This window comes from Lichenostomus cassidix, chromosome 1Aa, assembly GCF_008360975.1.
Source record: "Lichenostomus cassidix isolate B80296 chromosome 1Aa, HeHo_3.0, whole genome shotgun sequence".
Lineage (NCBI taxonomy): Eukaryota > Metazoa > Chordata > Aves > Passeriformes > Meliphagidae > Lichenostomus > Lichenostomus cassidix.
The window spans coordinates 27548929-27574808 of NC_139480.1; the positions used below are offsets into that span (position 1 = coordinate 27548929).

Below are 25880 nucleotides of genomic sequence, written 5' to 3' on the forward strand. Positions count from 1 at the left end.
ACTGTTTGCTGAGGGGGACCATAAGTGAGACTCTGTAGAGACAGACAATCCATGTATCAGAGAAGATAAAACTGAAAACCAGACCCTGTCACTAAATCAGAAAGGGTTTCAAAACTATGCTCTTTATAAGCACTTTGTCTTACTCTTTGCAGGTTTGCTCCTAAAAGGAATAGAAGATACAGATCCTATCATTTTGATATGTCAACATGTTAAGAATCAGGGACTAGTGTTATCACAGATAGCTTTATCCGAGTGACATGAGCTAGATGTATAGTCTGCTTTGCCACTCTTAGGAGGGGGCAAGTGAAAGAAGGCAATCAAGCACCCAGTAAGATGTTTAGATCTCAGGTAGACTGACCTGTTTTCCAAAGCAGTAGATCTCTGTCCTCCAACTATACACAGTGTCTTGAATGAGTCTGCTCTTAAGTTTGTAATAACAGGGCTCCAGGATGTGCCTTTGCTTCTAGATTATGCAACCGTAAAAGATACACATTTGAAAAATCACCCATTAAAATGTGATTTCCTAAGCATTAACTTGATTAGTTTGTTAAAAAAAAAAAAAGTTTAAAATCATTAGCTGTTCTAAATTAAATTTTCAAACCATGAGTGCTTTTCTTGAATAGATATTTTACCATCGTGCTGCTTGTCCATTGAGTCTGTACAGCATGCAAATAGCCACTATAAACTATAGGATATTACATCTTCTGTAGCAACTCTTGGGGTTTGAGCTGATTGTTTGTAGCCCAATTAGAGTGATAACCAACGTCCTGTATATTTCCTAACAAAGCAGAACAGACAGTCCCTAACTAAGGGAACTTTAGGTCTAAACTCCACAAATTAGGACACTGTAGCAATGTAGGTAAATTTCTAAATTATTTATCAAACTGTTAGTATTTTTATCTCTGTCAGTGCTGTTAGAATAAATCTTCTTAACAGTAACAATTTATTGGAAAGATCTGTAGACAAAGAAAAATAATCAAAGCAAAATATAAGCTCAGTGTCATTACTAGTAAAACGTGTCACTTGTAACAACACTCAATCCCACTCATATTCCCAATCCCAACATGGCAGAAAAGAGCATTCTAGCACTAATCCTAATATCACCTGGGGAAAAAGCGTCAAAGAGCAAGTTTTTAAAATACATTTGTCTTCATATATACTAATTTATGTTAATTACCTAATTATATTAGATGAATGACTGTGCTACAAATGAGAGAACCAAAACATCTTTGATTTAATGGCATTTAGTTTGTATTTCTATCTCAATTTCATTAAATACTATATTTCATTAGGTATGAAAGATACGTAAGATCAAATGTATTAAACTGAAAAAAAAGAAAAAACAGTAAAGCAAGTTTTATTAGGGAATCTTACCAAGTTTTTATCTGTTTAAAACAGTCCATATCTGGACAGGTTAGTGCATCACAAGCATTAGTACTATAATATCCAGCTGAGAGAATACAGCCATTCTCCACATGCGGGACAAAAGATCTTCTACCTATTCACTGTACAAATTTCTGGTTCTGTTAGTCTTCTTGAAGTCTCACGTTTTTCTGTTCATTTCAGCAAAATTTCTAAACCTTAGAATCTTACATGGAAGCAGCTTCTTCACAGTGCAGTCAAGCTGGCTTAACTTTATTAGCAGTTAATGGGTTTTGTCTCACTGTTGTCAAGATAATGCTGTTGTCTACAAATAGGAGAGTAGCAGAAGAAAGATGCTGGTTTTCTAGGCAAATGATTGACATTAGGAGTTATTCATTCTTTATGAAAATCAGTATATATTTTTTCTCAAAAAAAGAGATGTAAAATGGAAAAAAATAAGTGCAAATGCATTTTAATTCTAAGGAAGAATTAAAACATCAGTCTCACCAGGAAAGACAGCCTATATAAAACTGTCTTACCTTTAATCTCAGTTGAATGTATTCCTTACAAGTATCATTTATTATAGCATTTACTATGTATTTTCATTAATTGATCAAAATCTCAAAATTATGGCCAGGCACTTCTATGAATTTAACCAGTCAATTAGTTTACAGTGACAAAGCACTTAACTTTGGTGCTGAACATCTGTAACTACTACTGAGACCCATTGGAATGAAACGACAGGTTATGAGCATCCCTACCAGTTGCCATTTGGTGGAAATGAAAGGAGTTTAGCATGTCTCTGGTGGTTTAATCAGTATCAAGAAAAATTAAATTCTATATTGCATTATAAAAAAATCATGCTATCTTCAGTATTAAGTGCACATCCTTACAGGGCATTAGGAGAAGCCATGAGATTTGGAGTTTGTCCCTTTACCTTTGAGCATCTTCAGCAAGAAGTAAAAGGGGTTTAATAGAGAGTCTATGCCAATGAAGATTATGTTCTGTTCTCTACAGTTTGTTCATATAGTGTATGTTACTTTTTTTCACACAGACCCTTAATAAAATTTCTATTTTATAATAGTTAATTACTGAAATAATGGTTAATTACCTTTTGCTAGTCTTCAGTCTTATTTCTCACAAACATTTACAAATGTTTCTCCATAAAAGAAATAATTTTCCAGTAATTGCACTCTACTGAAATTACTGTTTGTGCCAAAATTATTTACAGGAATAGGTGAAGGAACTATTGGATACCGCTGAGAAATTACAGCAATGCAGTTACTGAAAATCAAAATAATCAAAGTGGACTCCATGCTCCGCTTTTGGAAATGTTCATCCTCCGTCTTAAATGAACAAAGCTCTATTCAAATCAATTTTTAGCCATGACTCAGTCTCCAAATTCAGTCTAAATCATTAGGATGCATACAGATCACTGTAAGGTGCCAATTTTGTGTAACTGTGCCAATGATAATAAAATGGAATAAAAGTCCAAATGTGAATCGCTGTAAGATAGTAAAGCTGAGGCAGTGAAAGATTGGAGGTGCTTTCAGCTGGTTACATAGAGAAATTTGGTATCATTTACAGTAAAACCTTAGTCTATACCATGTAAATGGAAAAGAGACCCATCCTAGGAAACTCCATTGCAATTATCTGATGTTGCTGACTACAGCAGGTGACACGCTTTGCCAATTGTCTTCTTTAGAAGACAAAAGAAAGGGATGACGGGGGAATTGCCATCAGTGTTTCCTCTACTATTTTTAACCCACTCAGGACTTCTGTTCTTCGTACTGTCTAGCACATTTCATGATTTTCCCCTTCATGCTTACAATGTCTTTAAAAGCAAAATCTGTTTGTAAATTACATTGCTAAGGTGGCCTGCAGGCCCACCAAAACCCAATAGGGCATGGGCAGACTTTTACCATCACCAAACAACTCAGTGTGCTTTAAAGTGTGAACTTTGCTGGAAATGCCTGATTATCTTAAGATCCAGCAAAACTACTATTACCATAATATGTGATGTGCTATCACAGCATAGAACTGAACTGAAAAGGCATTGCATCTATTTCCTCCATGGGAAGAAGCAGTTTATACCACAGCAGATGTTTTAAGGCTTTTTTTGTCCCCTCTTGGAGACTGGCAGCCTCCTGGATTTTTTTCCTATAGAAAATGCCCTTTCATGACAACACCCTTCATTGGCTCCAAATTGCTGCAATCAGTTCCTGGCAGAACAGTGAGAACTGGTCTCCTGGAAGTTAAGTATCTGAGGAGGGCACAGAGCAGTCAGGGCTTGGCAGCTATGACAGGGTAAGACCGGTTACTTCATCCTGGAGCTTGTAGGCTACAAAATATTTCTTCTCTCTAATTGCTGGAGACTAGAACAGAACAGATTGTAGGATCTAGCTTCCATCACTAGTTTCTCCTTTGTCTTATTTAGTTTGGGTTTGTTTTGGCGTTTGTAACACAGATGATCCTCCTGAACTGAATGTAAATTTATCACTGCAAAAACTGTAGTTTACTTTTGAGAGACAGTTTGTGGGTTACTGTGAGTCTTTCCTTGAACTGACAAAAAATATATCTGTCCTAAGGTAGTTTGTCTTCGGGGAGTTACATGACCTTGTACAAATCATGAAGTGGATAGAGTTCGGATTTAATTCCATTATGACATTTTATTTTAAAACGTAGATAAAGACATTATCATTGTGCTTTTTTAAAATAAGCAGTTGCTTTTCTGTGACATTTAAAAGGAAGCATGTGTGGGAAATCCTTCATTATGTGCTGAAAGACAAGGAAAAATTAGAGGCTTAAGAGGGAACTGAATGTCCATGTACCAGTTATCTATACAAAAATAGATTTCTTCTTTTTACTACCTTAACACTAAATAAAGGTTAATGTTAATGTAGTAACTTTCCTAGGAAAGAAATTGGCCATGTCTTCAGGCTTGATTTGGTGTCAAAGAAGGAAGTTGGTGGTGATACATAGGATGACAATACAGAGCACCTTGAGATACAGAGCCGTGGCTGCTGAATTTTTAGTTATTCCTAGAAAGATAGGAACTATAACAGGATTTTTCAAGAGACATAACACTTGAAAGAAAAATACAACATAGAGCTGTGTGAAGATTTCCATTCAGTCTAAGCCAGATAGATGACTTCAGCTTCGCAAACAAGAAGAGGTAGGACCATTAAATGAATCCTCACCTGACTGACTGTCTCTGTGGATTCATATTGTTTCTTTAACTAAGTATTACAAATATTTATAAGTGGTTTGGAATTATTTGTTTATGAAGTACAAGTATTATTATAATTCCTTGATATATGGAAGCCATCGGATTAGTTGGTAGATAGTTTCCATCAATGTGTGCAGAATAATGACACTTCGGTATTGGCAGAACATCAGCTAAAAGACAATAGGCTTTTCTCACCACTCTTGTTTTCCCTACTTTTTTTTACTTGTAGAAAAAGTAATTCTGCATGTTATGATGGGTAAAAATAGAATACTTTTAACACGTTCATGGTCAAATAAAATGATGAAATTTCTAAGAGCAAGATTGGTATTAAAAAGCAAAACAAAAATAATTTTGAAATATCTCTTTTATTGCATATATACTTCTCCCTTTTTTATTATATATAAACTTTTACAGGCAGATCAACAGCAGAGGTGTTATCTAATGTCTTACATGCTAGCAGTAGACAACATCAGCTAATGGGTATCTCCAAAATTGAACAACTACCTTTGTGATAATAATTATCTTCAGTTGTTAATGATTGGTAGTTCAAAACAGGCTAGTAAAGATGAAAGTGTTGCAGAAAACTAGAAAATAATGTGTGTGAATTGGCTTTGTTTTGCTGTAACATTCTGAAACTGGGACAAACAAGCTTGGCATTGGGGCATTTGGAAAAAAGCAGTCTCCAGCTGCTTTCATAACATAGGAAACTTGCCACCCAATTACAAAAGCATGGATAATGCTTCAGTGATTGTTGTGGAGTTCTTCTCTGGCTCTGCAAATGGAACTTGAAGTTTGGCTGGCAATGAACAGTAATAATCCTCTGACTGGATGCTTACAGAGAGCACAGCAAAGTTTTAAACTCTTAATTTCACTTTATTTCCTGAAACCATGCAGGGTATGGAAGTCTCTCCTTGATGTGAAAGCTAGCCAGTTAACTTAAATGTATTGAGCTGTTTAAGCTGTTGCATGCAATAAATTCAAAATGTCTTTCTGTGACCTCATCATATCTGATACAAATTGTTACAATCTATAAAAAATACCTGTTCTGTGTCTTTCCCCTTGTGTACAAGCTCAGCTCTTTGTTCGCCTTCAGGAGGAGATGATGCAATTTCTCAGGGCCCGGAAGAGCAGGCTGCTCAGCAGGGGAGGACACTCCACGAGCCAAGGCAGTGCCAGTGTCCTCAGTGACACCAGTACCATTTGTTCTGCCCACACACATCACCTCCTTACAGTCCTGGTTTGCTCTGCCTGCTGCAGCAGCCTTCCCCACTTGCCCTTCGTACACACTTACACATGCAAACATGCAAATCCTGCTGTTTCTTACCACTGAAACCATACTTGGATATATGTACGTGCATGTAGACATACACCTCTCTGTCTGTAACTGAATAAGAGCAGAGGAGGTGCAGTGATGGAAATCAGGAGTCAGGAGAGAGTCTGGATTGCCAGTCCGAGTTGCCAGTCTGGAGTGATGTCAGCAAGGCAAGCTCAGGTGTGGGCACAGGTGCCTGTAGCATTTCTCTGGCAAGAGCCTGGGTGCAGCATGGCCCCCAGCCCAAGGGTCAGCACATGCATGGGTGGAGGCCTCGGGTTTTTCACAGCCCATTCTCATAACTGGGTTATGTCCCTATGGAGTGTGTTCAAATAGGTGTGAAAAATACAAAGATACACTTTAAGAAGAGCAGAAGTTACTTTTATCAAGGGCATTCCCATAATCTGTAGTAAGCATTGATTTTTAGCATGGCAGGAATCAGAACAACTCTGTCTACCTGAGCAATTTGCCCTACACTTCTTAATGGCAAAGTTGGCAGAGTAGTCATCTGCTGATGCCTGCATTTCATGAGGTCTGTTGAGTCCTCAAGCCCCCAATCAAAATTTTATAAACATAAATGTTATCAGACAAATCAGTTTTGAGGTTTAAGAAAGGATATAATTATAGTTTATTTGATATTAGTATTAATACAATTTTTTGAATTTTGATCTACATTGATAAAACAGAATCTTGTATCATATTATATCTGAAAACATATGCATTTTGCCAACTTTGTAATTTGTACCGAATATTCCATATAGACCCCAGTTATACAAACAATAGGTACTTCACTTCTTTCCGTGTAACCTGCAGCCGTATGCTGACATAATGCTTTTCAGACCATCTTCCGTTTGTTTACTGTTTATTTTTATTTAGAAACTTTGTTATTGTTTAGTTTACTACTAAGTATACTTACTAGGTTTACTTAGTATTGTTTGGTACCAGCTCTCCTTTTTTAAATTCTCAGAATAATTTCCTGTACAGCAGTTCTAGAGGCAGACAGGAGCACACCTTTGGACATTGTTATTTCCCCTATTTTGAGTCAATGAGTGAGTGCCAGCCTGTGTTTCTGTTCTAGAGAATAAGAATACTGATGCAACTTTGTCTTTTTACCTGAAATTAAGTTTTAGGGGAAGCTTCTGAAAAATGTTTTCAGATCTGATAGAGAGCAGTTTATTTGATTTTTAATAAAATAGTTTGAAAAAAGCCAGTAGTTTTCTTTGTGGTAGAAACCAGGATACCAGATATGTCAGGAGCTGCAAACATTTAAAGTTGCCTGAGGATCTGCTTCTGTGTAATATGGGTAATATAAGCCACTCCTTCCTGATAGAAGGTATCTGTGTATGAATCCCCAAATCTGCTATTATTTGCTGTTGGCTGCAAAGTTTGGAAGCTCAGTGGGATGCCAGGTGAAGGACAGGACTCAGAGCAGATGAGTATGTTGTCTGAGCTTCCTGTCATTTGACTCTTGCACAGGCAAGCCTCCACTGGCACCACTCATTCCCTTTCCCAAAGCACTCATATTTTCATACCCATTCAAACACGAAGATAAGAGCTGGCAGCAAATTGGTGATTTTCAATTATGTTTCTCTCCACTTCATTTTTACATATAAATTAAATCAAATCAAACCAAACACCTTACGCTGTGAATTACAAAACCAGCAACACCATATGTACTGGCATGCTTTCTGCAAACTCTGAAGGAAAGAAACATGTAGGTTTTCTGTTAGGATTGCCACTCATTATATAGTCTCTAAGCTGGTTTGCTCTAAGCTGTTACATGTAGTAAAATTGCCTCTGTGAAAGAGATCTTTGTCATCTGCCTGTCACTGTTGACCCAGCTGAGGTACTGGGGGTCAATACATGAGCAAGCTCCAGAGTAGGAGGTGTCACATGCTGAGACTCACCATCAGGACCATGCAGTAGCCAACTTCATACTAAAGCTGTATCCTTTTTCTAAATCCACGTTTATGGGATAGCAGGAAACAACTCTCTCGTTTGGCACAAGGCAATGTAAAGCAAAGCTTGGGAAACCTTTGCAGGAAATGAACTGTACCTAATCCAGTTTGATATAGTAGGCAGCATATTATTAAGCCAAATCACCATGTTTATCCCTTTTTTCTCTGCACCCTTGTCCCTGAGGCCAGTGCTCTTCCCTCCTCTGGGTAAGCTGTGATGTGTTTTATAATTGGAGGGATCACTAAGCCTTCCCTCTGTCTCCTCCCCTTCTTCCACCCGTGCTGTCTCTCAAGTTCATGCCAGTACTTACTGCTGAATAAGATGCAGCACTCCATTAAAACCCAAATCACTGAAATAATGAACTGTAAAAACTTGCTAGGGGCAAAGTGTGTTTTTTTAAGATACCAGAAAAGATCCACAGGGGCCCGGTGTTTGCATTTACTCCCATCAAATGAAAAAGTAAGGAAAACAGCACAACTACTAGGAGGCTATCCTAATTTTATTTTGACACTTCTCATATTTTCAGCATTGAATCCACTTTTCCTTTTTGCCCAGTTCTGTTATTTTTTTCTTGTAATTTTTTTCTATCATCTTCTGTCATGTTTCTTCTTCCTTGCTTTTCTTTTCAAGTCATTCTGGTCAGCTGAAATGATAATTGGCTCCCTGTCAGGCCAGCTCAAGGATTTGCATTTTATTTTTGCCTGTCACCTGTTGAAAAAGGACTGGAGATTCCTTCCCTGCCAACAGAGGAGTCCATTAGTGACACAAAAGCAGCAGCTGCATTCTGTCAGGGATGCACAATAGTTGTACACATCACTTTATCTGCTACAAGATGTTGGGGCAGATTGTTGCCTGTAATTCTCTACATAGGAAAAAAAGAGTCCATATAGTGTTTAAAATCATCTGCTTTCTGTTTTAACTCTTGAAATGACATTTCTTATCCCCCAAAACCTTATAGAAAAATGATTTAAAAACAAACAGAAAACTGTACAGCTAAAGCATACTCCTAGTACAGTGCTGCACTGTTTCTATTTTTATGCTGTGTAACATTATCCACAAGGTGTAATAGCACAGTAGTGAATTTGGTGGCTTCTCAAGACACTTTCAGAATCTGAGATTCACTTACACTGACTTCTCTGAGAATTCAGGTTATAGTCTAAAGCCATAATGTTCTTACTCATGCAGAAAAAGCAACAGTAACCAATGTCTTAATAATTTATTTCCTTATCCTCCACTTGTTATATTGCAGCTAGAAACATTGCAAATATAAATGGTTGTGTTGTATTTCAGTTTTCATTAAAAGTAGGGAAAACTGATAAAAACTGTAAGATTCCTAAGTGGATTACTGCCAAGAAATCTGAAGAATGCTGTAGTAATTTTTTAAGCCTCCTTTATTCTGTTCTTTTATGCAGCATCACACTGACCTTTGGCAGGATGCTCCCTATGAAGACATGTTTTTTTCAATCTGCTAGCCTTCTTTAGTCTTTGCCAAGTGCTGGTAGTGATGGGGTTTCAAACATCCTTTCCAGGGATGGAATTTCATATACCCTTTTCCTTTTAGCTCCTTTCAGAAAAAGTACTTTCTGTTCTGGTAACATGGTAGCATTAGCAGTGCATGCAGTGCGGTATGTTGAACTAATTGCCAATTAAATAATAGGGAAGGCCAAGATCTAACAGAAAATCCTTGTGCACAGTTCATTAACTGCATTTCACAGAACCGAAAGCATGCCACGCGATTTTTAAAAACACGTTTAAGGAATGAACAGTTTCTTCCTTAATACTGAATAGCTGCAAAGCAGAACAGAATGGAAAGATAAGCAGACTAGCAGTTCCTGGGGTTTTAGTTCCTCCCCCTCCCCAAGGTAGATATCTGTACAATTCAGAAATTTCTGTGGATTAGTTTATCATCTCCATGAGGTGAATGGCTTTAAAAAAGACATGGGGAGTCTTGGAGATAATCGGTATCTTAGTGCTATGTGTAAATATCTTTTCTCTGCCTTTCAATTACAGTAAACTAGGAAATACTCAGTAAGATAGAGAAAAGCACTGCAGATGCCTTTCAGGCAGATTTTGAAATTTCTGAGTGGCTTCATAGAAAAATCATGAGAATAATGGAAGTATTTGAAAGCATGCCTTATCGTAAGGGGTAAATACCATACAGTACTTACAAGGTCTCCACTAATACCTGCAAGCAATGGTAATGTGCTATAGGAGAAAGCTTTTGTTTAGTAAATAAAAGTACAAAAAGACTGGTTCTTGATGCCAATGGTTCCTGGTGGTAGACAAACTCCGACAAGAAATTGAATGGGTATGCATGTGTTTATCTGAATGTGCTTGAAATTAGGCAAAAGTGGCCAAAAACCATTTTTTGGAAAGATGAGACAAAAGACGTGAATTGTGTTTGGGGCAAGAGTATTGAGAGTATAGCAGATCTTAGAGTGAGCTGCATTTCATCTAGAGTAATTTGATTTGAGGTGTCAGTGGTAAATAAATTAGTGGAAATGGGTAAAATGCCTAGGAAAAAAGGAAAGAGCACCCAAAAATATTGGAAATATTGGAAAAGTATATTTTTTATAACAGATATAGAAGTCAGTCTTGAAAAACATTGCCTGTGACATTTGAAGTATCAAGGCTGAAGTTTCTCAAAATAAACTCTTAGACATACGGTCTGTTGCATAAACTTAAGATGTACCAGTGAATCTATCATACATGCAGGGCTATTTTTTAATCTTGGTGCTGATGAAATGATGAGTGACTGCTGGTTACAGAGATTTTTTATTGCAGGTAGTTTATTTCCATGCAAATGGAACATCTTTCAGCATAATTCATAACTCAATATCACCTCCATACCTTTAGTAATTGATGTAGCTATTATCAAGAAGTTCTTCTTTTGCAATCAGTTCTTTCTATATTTTTGATTTCTTAGTCACAGCTTTGTTTGCTGTTTCCGTGGCTGTTTGTAGTATTCAGGCAAGAAGTAGGTTGGAGTTTTTCTTACTTGTTAGGAGCAATAGAAGTTGCTGCTCACTAAAAAATTACCTGCTTTGAACTTCACCGGAGCATGGCACTTTATTTTGTGGATTCACAGTGTCCTTTGCTGAAAACGCTAAAAGGAGGTGCTGTAAAATGGTGTTGGGAACAGGTAACAAGGCTTGTCAGTCTGAAAGGATCCCACTCTGGGGAAACACTTTGCTGGAATATCATCATCTGCCTTCTGTCTGCAGCTCGAGGCCTTGAAAGGCAGTGAGAGCTCCGAGGTAGGTCAGTGAGTTTCAGCCAGCTGCCTCAGTGCTGAGTGTGATACTTTTTGCCTTTCAAGGAAGTATTTAGTAGTTACTGAAGACCTCAAAAGTTTGGAATGTCACGGTATTCCTTGTTAAAATTTTATAATACATCCCATCTAAATAATTCCAGAATCAAATTCCAGCTTTTTGTTTTTATTATGTCTTCCTCTAGAAGATTACACTACATTTTGTCTTCTGTATTTTCAAGCCATACTTACCTCCTGTAACCAGGATATTCCCCAGTCATCTCCTTGGTATGCCAGACAGGTTGAACAAGGAAAGTTCTTGCCATAAGACATTTTCTCCACTCCTTTTGTATGTATGTGCATATTTTACATCTCCCCATGCTCTTTCTTTTTTTCAGTCTGTTTAAATAAATATTACCCAGCAACATAATTATTTACAGTGGTCAAATATGACTCATGCTAATTCCAAGCAAATTTGCTTATTTCTAACAAGCAAATTCACATGATAAAATTGTACTTCTTAGTCATTTCATCCCTAAGGATCACACAGTTCTTTTAGCCACAGCATTGTCCTGGAAATCCCAGTTAAATTGCTTGTCCACTGTATCTCTTAGATGTTTTTCAGAGTTGCTGCTGTCCAGGGAGCACCCATTCTGGTTTATGACCTCCATAATTTATTCCTTTTTGCACTGAATGCCTTGGTTTTCTAAGCATTGAAGAACACTGTGGCTGTTTTGTACTTACTGTTAGTTGTGGTTTTTTTGAAACCAGACTTTCTTCATTTGCAAGTATACCAGTAGTGAATTTACATTTACTTCCAGAAAACAAATATCACCAAGCTGAACAGGTAAAAAACTTCCTCTGAAATGTAATTTCTCTTTCCATGTACTTCGTTTGGCATTATCAGACGGGAAAGACCCAAGACTTCAGAGCTTTGCTTGTATCTTGCAGTTGTGTGCCTGCCTGGCAGCATGAACATCATACAGTTCTGAAAGGGAAGACAACAGAAAGGAAGTTTCCTGCATCAAAGTGACCCTGAAATATAGCCTCAAAAAGATATACTTTAAAGTCTCTTCTTGAATTGAAGGAAACTTTTACAATGGCTGCTGTAAGAGATTAACAAGAGCTGTCAGACTTCTTCCACCTGAGGATTATTATAAGATCTATCCTGTGTCTGTTGGGAATTAGAAAGAGAAGTGAGTTATATACCACACAGGAAATAAAAGATTACATGTGCAAAATCAACAACACAAAGTTGGTGATTCAAACATAAAACAACTCTTCAGAACCATCTTCAAGGTACATATTCAGTTTTGAATACAAAGTTATTCAGAATATCTTAAATATATATATACAGATTTTAGTCAAATTAGTTAAATTGTTTCAAAACAGCAGATAATAACTTTCAGGTAACCCTTCTCAGAGTTTAATGTAATTTATTATTATGTTTTTACATTTTATTTTAGCTAAATGGTTTAAATAAAATTTATGAGACACTGAATGAGTCACATTTATTTTAGAACATAGTGGCATCCAAGATCTCTTGATATTGGTCACTTATGACCATCATCTGACCATTTCTCTTTGTATTTGATTCAAATGTATTTGGTGTTCACTGTAGGTTCACACTCTTTGCAGGATAAATCCAAGTTGCCAAACACAAACATTTTTATTAGAAACACTAATGATGCATTAGAAGAAATAATCCTTAGATATGTCATAAGACATAAAATAGTGGTGGTAATATGAACACTTAATGAAATAATCTGACCCATTATATGTTAAAGACAGACCACTAGAATATTTTGTGAATAGCGAACTTGTCCACTTCTGACTGGTTTCTTCAGAATGTATACTGCAAAACACACATCAAGACAGGGGAAGGTTGATGGTAAGCAAAGGAATGAAATTCTGCTTACTTTATTTTTTCTCTTCAATCTAATTGTTTTTTTTCTGATAGGATTTGTAGACAAATATGAAGTCACAGAATTCACTGAAGAATATAGCAGGGTGTCTTAAATAGTCTCCTCAACAGTCATCTCAAGTGTCAAATATGAGAGCAGAGATGAAGAGAGTTTTTCTTCTTGTCTGTATCAAAAAATGTGTTCTTAACCATGTTATAGTAGTCACAGACAAGGGGAGTTAGTCCATGTAAACCAGGAAAAATTTATTTAGCATTTATTCAATCCTCTTGTACAACAAAAAGGTATATTAATGTACGTTATTTCTCCATGTATTGCTGATGCTTGGACTTCTGTTTGTTCTCTTCCATCCATGATAAATATCCATAGAGTTCAGCCTTTAAACAATTGAGTAATCTGCTCATGCCAAGCAAATATGCACTGCAGTGCTATAGTGTAGAAAAAAGCTGGAAGGATGCTTCATTGTTGGGATACATCCTAAAGCTGTCTTTGGTACATGCTCTATTTGGGTATCTTGTGCCTTCTGGCATCTTTGCTGCATGTCTTCTGAAGCTCATCTTTTCATGAAAATCTTGTAACACTTTACTCCCATAGAAAACTAACCTTGGTCCGGGGGTCCTAAACCATCATGCTGTTTCCTTTGTTCCACTGTGGTTCTACCTGAATCCTTCAGTGATTACATGCCATGCTGACAAAGGACTGTATGATCCTCTGTTCTCTTTGTTGTATTTCTCCTGAGGAGTCCAAAGAATGATCTGCAAAAGCTCAGACTTGAGATCCTGTGTTAGATCACAAATACTGAAATTTTAGCTCTTCAGAATTGCCCTTGCATTTCCATATTTGCTGTAAAAGGAAAGCCAAATTGCAGTGTTTAAATAAACTACCAAACCAAAGAGTAATGTAAGATGGCACATCTAAGATAATACTGACTTATTGTCAAATTTCGATGTCTTACAAAAGGATTTTTCTGTTATACCATCAGCACAGAAGCTATCTGTGCTGTGACCTAGAGCTACTGTATGTTTATTCAAAGCAAAAGGTGATATATAAAACTGTGATGCAAAATGCCTGGTTATTTTAATTGTGTATATTGAATATTTTGTAGTTGTTTTCTCCATTTGAAGATTTTTTTCATATTATTGGTACTGTAATAAAAATGGTAAAATTTTCTTGGCAAAAGAAGGCAAAAACCCTTGAAGTTGTCAAAATGTTACAGAACAAATGTATTATATTTCAAAGAATATTTATTGTAATATTTTGAGAAATAGAAATACTAAATGACCAAATTTGTGTTGCTATAATGATTCATTTGACAGATGCATTAGCAGACCACAGAATGTAATGTACAGCAGTTCTGGATAGCTACAAATAGCATCATCCTTCACATAGCCTTTTAAAATGTCCTTACACATGCTACACTGTGTTCTCATATCTCCGTCAGTATACAAGCACAGAGATGCCAGCGAAAGTAATTGTGCTATTTAATTTCTCATCTTGGTTGTTTTGTCATTTCAGCTGTACATCTGGAGGGTAATTTTATCAAGTTTTTTTACAGATAAATTGAATTTGAAAAGTACCTTATGTGCCTCTCCATTTAAATTAGTTCAATTAAGAAATGTTGAGCACTTAGGGGAAAAGGTCAAGGAAGAAGGACAAAGGTAGGCATGACAGAAAGTGTGTGTAAAAGTTAACGGATTAAAGCATCTATAATTTGTTTCCTTGAACGACATCAGTGTGTGGGTGTTCCTAATTTGTAGATGCACTAGCATATCACCATCGATTTTAGGATATATGCTGATTACTTTGCTTTTGCTGGGTAGAACAAAATCTGCAGGTGATTATATGCTTTTCCTTTTCTCAGGTAATGAGTTTATTGCCCTTCAATTGTAGTACCAGGCAATGAAATATCAGAACAGTTAATATTGTGTGAGTACTTAACAGTACAGTTTTTATTACCAACTTTGCTTGTTGAACAGTTTTGATCATATATAATCCCCAAATAATTCCAAATAATTTGAAAAATTAAAATAGAATAGTAATTCTAGTCTTTTACCCAAAAGTTGGAAATCAAGTATTAGGAAGTATTACTCTTTGTCCAAAGATGAAAACTTCAGGTCATAATAGGGAAAATGAATAAAATTTCAGTGCATTTTCATTGTCTGTCCAAGTTTTACTAAGCAAAGACTATGAACATTTTAAGTTTGAACTCCAGTGCTGAAAAAGAGGAGTAGTAAGCACAGAACCCTAACACTACTACATACTACATCTCATACTTTCAAATCAGAGTTATTAATCAGAACAGGTAAGATTACTATTTTGAAAAGATTATATTTTTCAGATGTAGTTTACTGCAGTTTTCGCTCTACCTGTTTTGCCAAAAGTACAGGGATTTCCAAATGCTGTTTTGATAGTATATGCCCTTGTGTCCCTCCTTGCTGACTAAACGTAAGAGAGATTTCTGTACATGCTGTGTGCCTTTGGGGTTCTGTTGGCATTGATAGAGAACACATGTATGAAAAGTATCAACCAATAATTAGGAGGCAAGAAACCAAGCTTTCAAAAAAATTATAGGTTTTTTCTTTTTTTTTCCCCAAAACATCTGAAGACTGCAGAAAAAATGCTTTAGTTGTAGGTCGTGAAACCAATAGAATGAAACCATTACTTGTCTGCTAAAATCTTCAGAGTGCAGCGAAGTCCACCTCATGAGTATGTATCCTTGAAAAGTAGTCTTTAAAACACAGAGGGTCTTTGAAATGGTGATAGCAGCTCAGACCTATAAAAAATGCCAGTGGGTCTCACCAACATCTATTCTGGAATGTGTAAGCTTAAAACCAAAAGGCACAAATAATGCATTATTCCAAAATAGACCAGCAAATTCTAGTAAACATTGGATTGATTTTCCTTTTTTCTTCTTTTTGCAGCTGCTAGTCTGATTCAAACTGTTTATTCATAGGATGAAAGAGATGTTTTTAAGTATTCTCAACAGTTCCAAGTGATTGATGTAAATGTAAAATACACTACTCTGATTTCAAGAAAGTTGCTAGGAAACATGCTAGGAAGATGAAATCTCCCACTGAGCTTGTCTTTGGCAGTACAATAGGAAGTGTGTTATAGGGCATCCTGAGTTACAGATTATATGGATAAGCTGTTAAATTTTTATGTATATAAATACATCTGCTGTGAACTTATTGAATATACATGATTCATTCCCATATCTCCATTGACTGATGAATAACAAGGTATTACTAAGTTCAAGAAAATGTGAAAATCAAATAAAAATGCCAACAGCTTGATAAAGATTTTTATACAGTCTTTGTTTCATTTTTCTGAAACATAAAATTATTGGTTTTTTGGAAATGGATCTCTTTAAGATTTAATTCCATGGTGATGATCTGATTAATCTGTTCTTCTTTTTTTTATAAACTTGAACAAAATTTAATGCTCCAAAAGATACCAGCAATTATACACCAATTTTTTCTGAAGAAGTTAATGTGTTTTATCCCTTAAAAGTTATTGGCCAAATTAACTTAAAAATCTGTGTTATCATGAAGAAATGCCCAGTTTTAATAATGGATATTTATTTGTATTCATAGTTGATGTTTTTTCATGCTGATTTTAGAGAATTGGGTATGTCTGGTTACCTTGGAGTCAAATTTAAACTGCTTAGTCTTTAAGACACAAGTGGAAGCTCCTTGTACATACGGGAACAGAGTAGTATGCTGTTCTGTGGGATGCTCAGGACTTGGCAGGCGGTTTATTGATTTTTTGCTGCTGAAATATTTTACCAGGCAGTCTGTAAGCAGCAGAGCCCTTACAGCAAGCTTTCAGCAAAGTGAGTAATGCCTGTGAGTTATGACAGTAGTAAATGATCTTTTTCTTATTTATTACCATAGAAGAGAGAACAACCAGTTGATGATAGAGCAAATGGTGGGAATAGGGACTGCCTGTCTGACCCTTTGTTGCTGATGTGATGATTAAGGACAGTGCTTAAGAACCGCTAAGCAGCAGTTCATGATCTGAAAGTATTTCAAAACTGTGTTTTTGCAGCTGGCTTAAGAAAAGTAATTAAAGCTGAGTTGTTGAGCTTACCACAAGTTAGAAGATGTTTAATGTGCCTAAAAATGTTTATTTGTAATAGCATTACCAGATAACCCTTTGTTACAGAATTTTTGATAAACTGCAGGCTGAGATAGATGTGTGTGATTGCTCTAAGGCCCTTGTAGGGGAGAGAATGAATGTTGATTCATAATGAATGTGTGGATGCAATTAAGAAAAATAAGACATATTATTAGTTGCGTGAACTATGAGGACAAAATAACAAAAAAACAAACCAGAGTGAAACAAAGAAAATGGGAAGGATGCTATAGCAGGCAAGCAAAGAAGAGCCCCATAGGATATCCCTAGTACCTGCTCTATCTTAAAACAATTTTCTGCAAATATATTTGATGGTTTTGTTTCTTCTAGGAACTTTGTTTCCTTTCTTTATAGAATAGGCACTATTTCTCTCCAGTGCAAAAGGCATGGCTCAAAACACTTCTATAGAGGGAATTTATTATCTTCTCGGTGCTTGATTCTTGGAGAGAAGCCACAGCAAGGAGGCAACGGGGCAAGGAGGGGAAAAAAAGGCCAGAGTGTATTGTGGGTAATCAGTGTGCTTAGAACATTAGTTCTTTTAAGTCTATCAACATGAGAGTTTTAGTGGAAAAGAGTGCACTAAGAATAAATTTATAAATTCTTGTAAAATAGGTTTTTTATTGCACTCCAAGTTACCGTTTAAAACTGGACCAAGCCATTTGGCCCCCAGGCTTGTGTTGGTGCATTCTTCCTCAAGTGCAGGAATCTGCATTCGCCTTCTTGGAATTTTAGACAATTCTCTGTCCATCCCTCCAGCCTGTCCAGGCCCTTCTGAAGGGCTCATAGCACTTTGGTGTACCAGCCCTCCTATCAGGTTTGTGTTGTCAGTGAACTTACTGAGGAGGCATCTGCCCCTTTATCCTAGTCATTGATGATTAAGTTAAACCATACTGGGCCCAGTACTGAGCCCTGAGGCTCACCAGTAGTGACAGGACTCCAGCTAAACCCTGTGCCACTTACTGTAACACTCTGGGATCTGCTGTTCAGCCATTTCTCAATCCACCTCACTTTCTGCCAATGCAGCCTGCACTTCCTGAGTTTTCCTATGAGGATGTTGTGCAATACAGTGTTGAAAGTTGAGGTAGAAAATATCCACTGCTCTCCCCTCATTCATTGATGTAGATGTTTCTTTGTGGAAGGCAATGAGGTTGATCAAGCATGATTTACCTGTAGTGAATCCATTCTGACTATTGCTGATCACCTTCTTGTCATCCATGTGGAGAGAGATGGCCTCCAGAAAGAGGCACTGCATCAGCTTCCCAAAGACTGAGGTGAGACTGACTTTTGTGGAGACCATGGTGGCGTTTGCTTTCTTCCAGTCCTCACCTCTCACTCCTCCTGATCACCACAACCTTTCAAAGATGATTGCAAGCAGCCTTGATAGGGTCTCCATCAGATCTCTCGGAGTGTTCTCTTGTAACCAGTGTTCCCACTCTGTTTAGCATGGGCCCACATAATTCTTTGTTTTCCTTTTGTTATTGGTGTAGTTGAAGAAGCCCTTCTTGTCTTCCTTGGTGTCATTGTCCAGATTTAATTCCAGATGGAATTAAATTCGAGATCACCTCCAAGATATTGGTTCTTTATATTTCCAAGTCAATGTTTATTAAGCAAAATTACAGAGCTGGTTGAGTTATCCTGTAGTAATAGAATCACTTACTAATATAGCCCATTAAAATATATTAATAAACTGATTCTGAGTTGATTTGTTTGGGGTTTTTTAATTACTAATTATTTAGCACCTGTAAGCAGTAAAAAAAAAAAAGTTGTTGAATTATTGGAGTGGCAGAATTAGACTGCACTTTGCTCCAACTTTGTGCTTCTTTGTTATGTCATTGCACATTGTCCTTGAAATTGTAAATTCTGTTCATGAAGAGGGTCTTATTTATGGGCTATCAAATTGATGTGCTTTTTATCTGGATTTCATTCATGTGAAATGGAGAGTGTAGCTATATGCTTTATATAGAATGAAGTGGAAAATATTAGAAACATGACTGTTGGTGATGGACTGTTTGGGCCAGTGGGCAGTATTGTGAGCAGTGGATTTGAGATTCCATTTCCACTTGAACAAATCTGTCAAAAATGAAGATTATAATTATAGAAATCATAAGGAAATGAAGTGTTTCTATGAACCTTTATGAAGGGAACTAAAGTAACTTTTAGACTCTTAAGTGAGAGCCAGCTAACACCTAAAATCTTCTGTAGATGGATCAGGGCTGTAAGAGCAGGGCTGGCTTGGAACTTTGCTTAAAGCAATCCCAGACCACTGGAATGAGATAAATCTGTGCAGTGAGAAGGAACTTGACTGTCATCACTTTTCCAGTAATAGAGAAAGCTACTAAAAGCCAGTGGCTAAAGTTTTGGCTTCAGAAGTAAATTGGATTGTGGGTAATGGTTGAGAAGCCAGATTTATAAACAATATTCAGTGCCTTTTTTAATGGTACATTTTAACCTAGATTGTCAAAACTTGTTGATTGACCACAAAATTAACCTGCAAAGGCCAAAATAGCAGAGAAGGACAAAGGGAGATACAATAAAAAATATGCAAGGTACATAATTACTTTTTTAAATTAAGAAGTTTCATGGTAATTCTAAATACTGAGCAACTAATATGATTTGTGAGGAGTTACTTATCATAGAAGAAAATGCCAATTCTGTTAAGAAAATAAAGATAACAAGCAATTAGATGCTTATGAAAATCACTGAAAGAATCTGAAGTAAAAACAAATACAAAACACTGATTAGGCTGAAGTATTGTGTGACTCCTAAAAGACTTTGATTATAACTTGCCACTGTGTTAATTTACTAGGGAATTATTGCAATTACATATATTCATGTTTTGAAAAAGGGTAGAGAACCACAGATTTCTTCTAGATTGTTGTATCTATTTATAGTCTAATCTGGATGGAATCTCTACCAATTCTAAAACTTGAATGTCTATAATTATCGTAATATATCAGGAAATGAGGATCATAACAAGCATTTTGATTTACCTCTCGTAGCTAAGTGTACCATGCCAGAGCTCCTAAACACTTTTTTCTGCCCCCTCTCTTCACCTTCAGCACTTGGGATTCCTGACAGGAGCCCTGCGTGGATGTCAGGGGCTGATACAGTAATTATGCTGCTTCCACTCTGAAAACCTTGGCAAGCAAGGTTTAGGGAAGCTCTTCCATGGTAAATGTTGAGATTTACTGACAGAGGCAACTGTTATTTCTCATACACATTTATCTACCGACATCTCTTTGCTTTCCCTCTGTGCCTTTCTTCCTACCTGCCCTTTTCTGTTGGTTTATTGCTTCCATCTCACACGTCACTTATATGTCCCACATGACATCCCTCTGCTCTGTAGTGTTGAGATCTTTTCTTTGCCTCCTCTTCACCCCTTCAGCATCCCCCACTGTTTCTCTGTTTTCCCTTGTCTCTCCCTCTCCCTCTCCCTCTCCCTCTCCCTCTCCCTCTCCCTCTCCCTCTCCCTCTCCCTCTCCCTCTCCCTATCCCTATCCCTATCCCTATCCCTATCCCTATCCCTATCCCTATCCCTATCCCTATCCCTATCCCTATCCCTATCCCTATCCCTATCCCTATCCCTTCTTGATTTCAATTCTGGTAGATTATATACCCTATTTGTACTGCCTTTTATCTTAATAATCTTTATTCAACTGACTTAATTACCTGCTATTTGTAATTTTTTTTGTGTCTACCCTCTAAATGCTTTATGTCCTTGCAAAATGATGATGTCATCTGCATGTTTGGATTTAGCAGGGAAGTTACGGAAAACACTGTCTGCTTCCATAGCTGTAAAATAGGTGTCTTTTTCTCCTTAATAAATGCCAAAATGTGCTGAAGATCTGAGGAAAGCCACACAGAATATGGCAGAAAATGTAGAGATTTTCCCAAAGTGAATTTTGAGAGATTAAAGAATCCTTACAATTGGGTACTTCAGACAGACAGGTTTACCCTTGTGGCCTGGGAACACCTCTCATCCTAATGAAGCATCACGAGACACTGTAAGCCTCCAGAAACATTCTGGCAGGTCTCTGTGTTCAAAATTGAGCATGCTTCCCTTTCAGCAGCCAATGCCCCAGTTTTTTCCACCTCCTTTGGGAGGATTGCACTCCAGACAGCTCACCACAAGTTGTTTTTTTCAATCTAGCGAGGCAAAGGCTCTGTAGTGGTGACTGACTCTTGGGAAATGGAACGGTCAAAAGGGACCTAAGTGTGCTAATGGGCATTAGATAGTAATTAAACATGACATGGTTGCAGTTAAATGCCGCTCATTTTGTTTACATATTTTTAAAATGTCTTATTAGTTTGTGAAAATTATGATGCTTTGTTTGGAAAAAGAAAGGTAGTGTACTTTGCAGACTGAAGGAAGTATATCTAGCTATTGTAGTCACTCTGCTTTTTCCGGGAAGAAAAGCAACTTGGCTGTTCTTTTGCTCGGGAATGAAATTTACTTAGGCAGCAATATCCTTCTCACTCTGCAAAGAAAAAAAGGTTGAGAGCTGTAAAGCAAAAGATGCAGTAGATTGTGCTGCCTGAGCACTGCAGGCCACAGTGCTGCCTCCAGCACCAGTGCTGCTACCTCAGATCTGCCAGTACTGCTCCTTGGGTGCCTGGGTGGTAACACTGTGCACAGCCATACCACCTCACACATACAGCAATGCCCGAGTGCTGTCTCATCTCATAGCAGGCAGCTCTGCCAAAATTCAGCAGAGCGATGTGAAACAGCTTCATTTCTCACCCACAAGCTGAGATGAATCAGGAGGGATGGCTGTGCTATATGTACAGAACCCACTCAGCCGAAACAAGCAAGAGTAGGGAAAGGGTTTAAATCCTGGCAGGGTGGATATTTTTCTCTCTGAGTAAAATGAGGTATTTATAGCATTTACTGACACAATTTTTATTTACTGCAATTGGAACCGTTGTTCAAACAATTTTTTTTTTCTGAGCCAGCAAAAAGGGATTTTTGGAGAGCTAGAAGACATTATATCTTTCCAAAATCGAACCTAAATTCTGCTAAAGAGAGGGCGGAGAGATCTTCCATCTATGACTATAATGTCAGAGAACACAGTGCTCTGAAGAATCTTCTCTATCAATACATTTGAACACAGTTATTATCACCATGAGCTGCTGTGTAATTACCATTGTTCCCAGCAGAGTTCCTGTTTCATCGCTATTTAATTATGTGCATTATTTCAGCATAACTGTGATTTTACTTCTGTCATTTGGAAACAAATGTTTCAGGCGAGGCAGTGTCATATCACAAGGATGTCATGGCCAGGGCATGTCTGCTTATATGTAAAGTCATACAAAGTCATTTCTTGATCTAACTTACCACTGTCTTCTGGATGAATTATACAGACACAGTAGTTCATACCTTGGTCAAGGTAGATGCTTGAAATAGTTGTGGATGTCCTTCGTGTGACAGAGTCTGAAGAAACTTTAGTGCCAACAGAAGTGGGAAGGTAAAGATGTTTAGTAAATTCTTCTCCTTGGATCCAGCTAGAGTAAGCATATGCATTTGTTGCCAGTGTAAGCCTTTTTCTAGGGGATTCACTATTTTAACTCTTGTCTGTCTTTTGCTAAGCACAGTTTTCGTATAACAGCCATGATAGTAGGCTCATACAGTTTTTAAATTTTAATTAGGGATTTAATCTGCTGGCAAAAAAAGGAAAAAATTTGACATGCAAGAGCTCCTGTAATTTCTGAGTTAAAAGATTTCGTTGTAATATTTCTTGTCATTTTCCTGCAATATTTTTTGTCATTTTCCTGCACTGTGGGTTTATCAAACACTCCTGAAACTCTATTCCAAGGGAAGTTCACTGTTTGAGGCATGTTCAAATGAACATCTTAGCATTATTCTGAGAAAGAAGGGACAAGTAAAAGGCTCCAATGGCCAAGACATGTTCCTAGCCACCTCAAGGGGAGAGATGAGACATATGCATTGCAAGGCAGGTCTGGCAGTAGCTCACGAGAGGCTCTCTGTAATAAGGTCAGGATTTATCCCAAGCATACTTAGGGAGTCAACTATGTTTGTACTTGTGCCTTTCTTGGTGTTGGACGTGGGAAACAGGGCAGTTTCAAAACAAGATCTAAGACATTTGGATTTTGGAAATAAAGACCAATTTAGCAAAAATATTGACATGGGAAGAGAAAAAGTCACGGTAAAGGGTAGAAGCCACTGTCAGAGTAATCAGTACTTGGCATGGGAGGCTGGAAAGCAGGAACATTAAGATTACACCATGCAAAAAGTGACAATGCAATATTAGAATCATAGAATCAAGTTGGAAAAAACCTCTTGATCTTGAGATCATTGAGTTCAACTGCTAACCCAGCACTCCCCAAGTCCACCAGTAAACAATGTCACTAAGTGCCACATGTATATGTCTTTTTTTTAGCATGCACCACGTCCTAGGATGAATGTTACTGAAGGGTGTTTAATTATGTATAAGCATATTTTTAAATTAAATAATAACAAAACAAATATACTGAGATGCCTGGATGATATAATATTCTGTCAGTGATAAGCTGGAAGCCTTGCTTTGTGTGAAGTTCTTAACCAGTGTTACAGCAGAACCAATCAAGAAGCAAAACCAAGATGTGATGGATGTAAAGGATGCATTTATATATTCATGACAAGAAATCCTTCAAAAAAACCCAGAGAATTCCACACTACAAACACAATGACACATTTCTTTAAAGAAAGAGATAATAGTCCTCAGCAAGAAACAAAAAGCTAGCATCTTCTGTTTGAAAATAGTAAAAAATATTAGAGAAGTGTTCTGAAAAATTGCTTATAAAATCTTAGAACATGGAAAAGAAAAATGCATGCTTTTTTAGCTTGGATTTAGTATATATACAGGCAGAGTTTCTCCCATAGGGAAAAGAGAAACCTTTGAAAACAACATTGCAATAATTATTGTATTCAGCATTTAAAAGGAAAAAATAAAACCGCCTTTGTGGAGGATCATTAATTGTATATTGAAAGTTTAAAATAATTATATACTAGACAAAGTACATGAATTCTGAAAGAGATTAATGTACTTCAGTTTCACAGTAGTCTTCTTTTTACAGACTTTGAAATCATTAATTGAAATGTAATATTTACTGAGATGGAAGATGGAATCCAGAAGATAAGTGTAAAAAAGGACTTTCAGTTTTAACATTTACCATATTACTGTCACCAGAAAACCTGAGTACTCTGAAACAGCATGCTTTCTGAATAATAGAGATCGTTAATTTGGTCCAGGAATTTTGATGATGCATTTATTATTCAAAATACTCTATCCTATATTAGCTCTTAAGTATTCAGTTTCGTCACATAATCTGCCAGGCCAAATGTGGTATGAAATAAAGCCTTATGTCAGAATTACTCATTCTCTCTTCTTTCTCTGTAACAGGCTTTCTTAGCTCTCTGAATGATGGCATTGCAGTGCACAATTCCTTTTGAGATAATGGCTGAGCAGAAGATAACTATTTGGTTCTTCATCTATCATCTTATTACACCCTGTTTTGTCTACTCTGTCTTATTGGCAGGTAAGATAATCACCTGTGTTAATTCATTAAACTAGCTGTTGTTAGTTTAAAGTGTTTCAAAGACAATTAGAATGTTTGTATGGCCTTAACATGTTTGTGCAGATAAAACTAATTACTAAACATGAATAATGAAACTGGAAGGAAGCATACTTCTTAGAATGGATGCCATAAGAAAAAGTTTGCAAAAAGACAGATCTGGAATATAAATTGGGGGTTGTCTGTTCTAATTTAATATAGACAATGAAATCTTTCTCAAGATTATTAAAAACGATAACAATTTTCTATTGTGCAGAGATGATCAACATGCTTAGAATAATGAAAAATCAAAATTCTATATTACAGACACCATCTAAAATTCATAATTTTTCAGAAGTCCAGTGTAGTGATAGTTTTCATAATACAGTGGGGTAATTCTGCATATTCTGACTTCAATTTTGTATTAAAAACTATGAAATGTTCAATAATAGAGATAGGGCCATAGATATTAAAACATTCTGGAGTCATATTTTTACCATCTGAAATGAGAGAGATGTTTGCAGTTGAAATTTTAGTTCCATTTTAAGAGATAGAAGGATGTCTTTGGAAATGTAAAATTCCAACTGTTCTAAACAATTTTGAGATTTGTAAAGCTTGTTTCAGATTTCCATGCCAATTTAAATGAATGCTGGTTTTAGTTGCTGTGATGAATTATACTGTTGGCATAAACAGAGCATACACGAAATAGCGAGCAATATTTGAAAAGTGCAAATGTTGTGTACTAATGTTTTGGTTATTTTTGAGGTAGGCTTTAGATCCTTCCCTACTTTACAGGTCATACACTTCCTTAATCTGGCATACCATTTCAGGCATTGACTCAATTTCACTACTATGAGACCATATGTTTATTAATGAGTCAAAAAATCTGATTAATACTGTGATGTAAGCTCATTGCCTTTAAGAAATTCTTCCATAGGAATGTCCATACCACAGGAATATTTTCTGGTTTATTGGAAATATTATTCTATGAAGGTTTTGAATGTTGTTCTTTTTCCATGTCTGAGTTTGATGGGTGATTTAGTGATGCCTAATAAAAATTAATACCTTCACAATGTATTTATTATGTGTTTCAAGGGGGGTTTTTTTGTAAAGATATTAAGCTTGCTAATTGCACCAAAATTAAAACTTTAAACTTACCAC

General features: G+C 36.7%; 1 protein-coding gene and 1 long non-coding RNA gene across 2 annotated transcripts in view; one reads left to right on the forward strand and one right to left on the reverse strand.

Annotated features, from left to right (window-relative positions):
• Positions 1 to 25880, forward strand: part of CNTN1 (contactin 1) — a 219746-nt gene that overhangs the window by 115686 nt on the left and 78180 nt on the right. The window contains exon 3 of the mRNA XM_085043378.1: positions 24569 to 24704. Within this exon, the coding sequence (XP_084899504.1) occupies positions 24587 to 24704 (118 nt within the window). The 5' untranslated portion in view covers positions 24569 to 24586. The remainder of the gene's footprint in view (positions 1 to 24568; positions 24705 to 25880) is intronic.
• The window catches only part of LOC146443366 (uncharacterized), a 135699-nt gene that overhangs the window by 31262 nt on the left and 78557 nt on the right, over positions 1 to 25880 (reverse strand). The gene's annotated exons all lie outside the window — the stretch shown is intronic.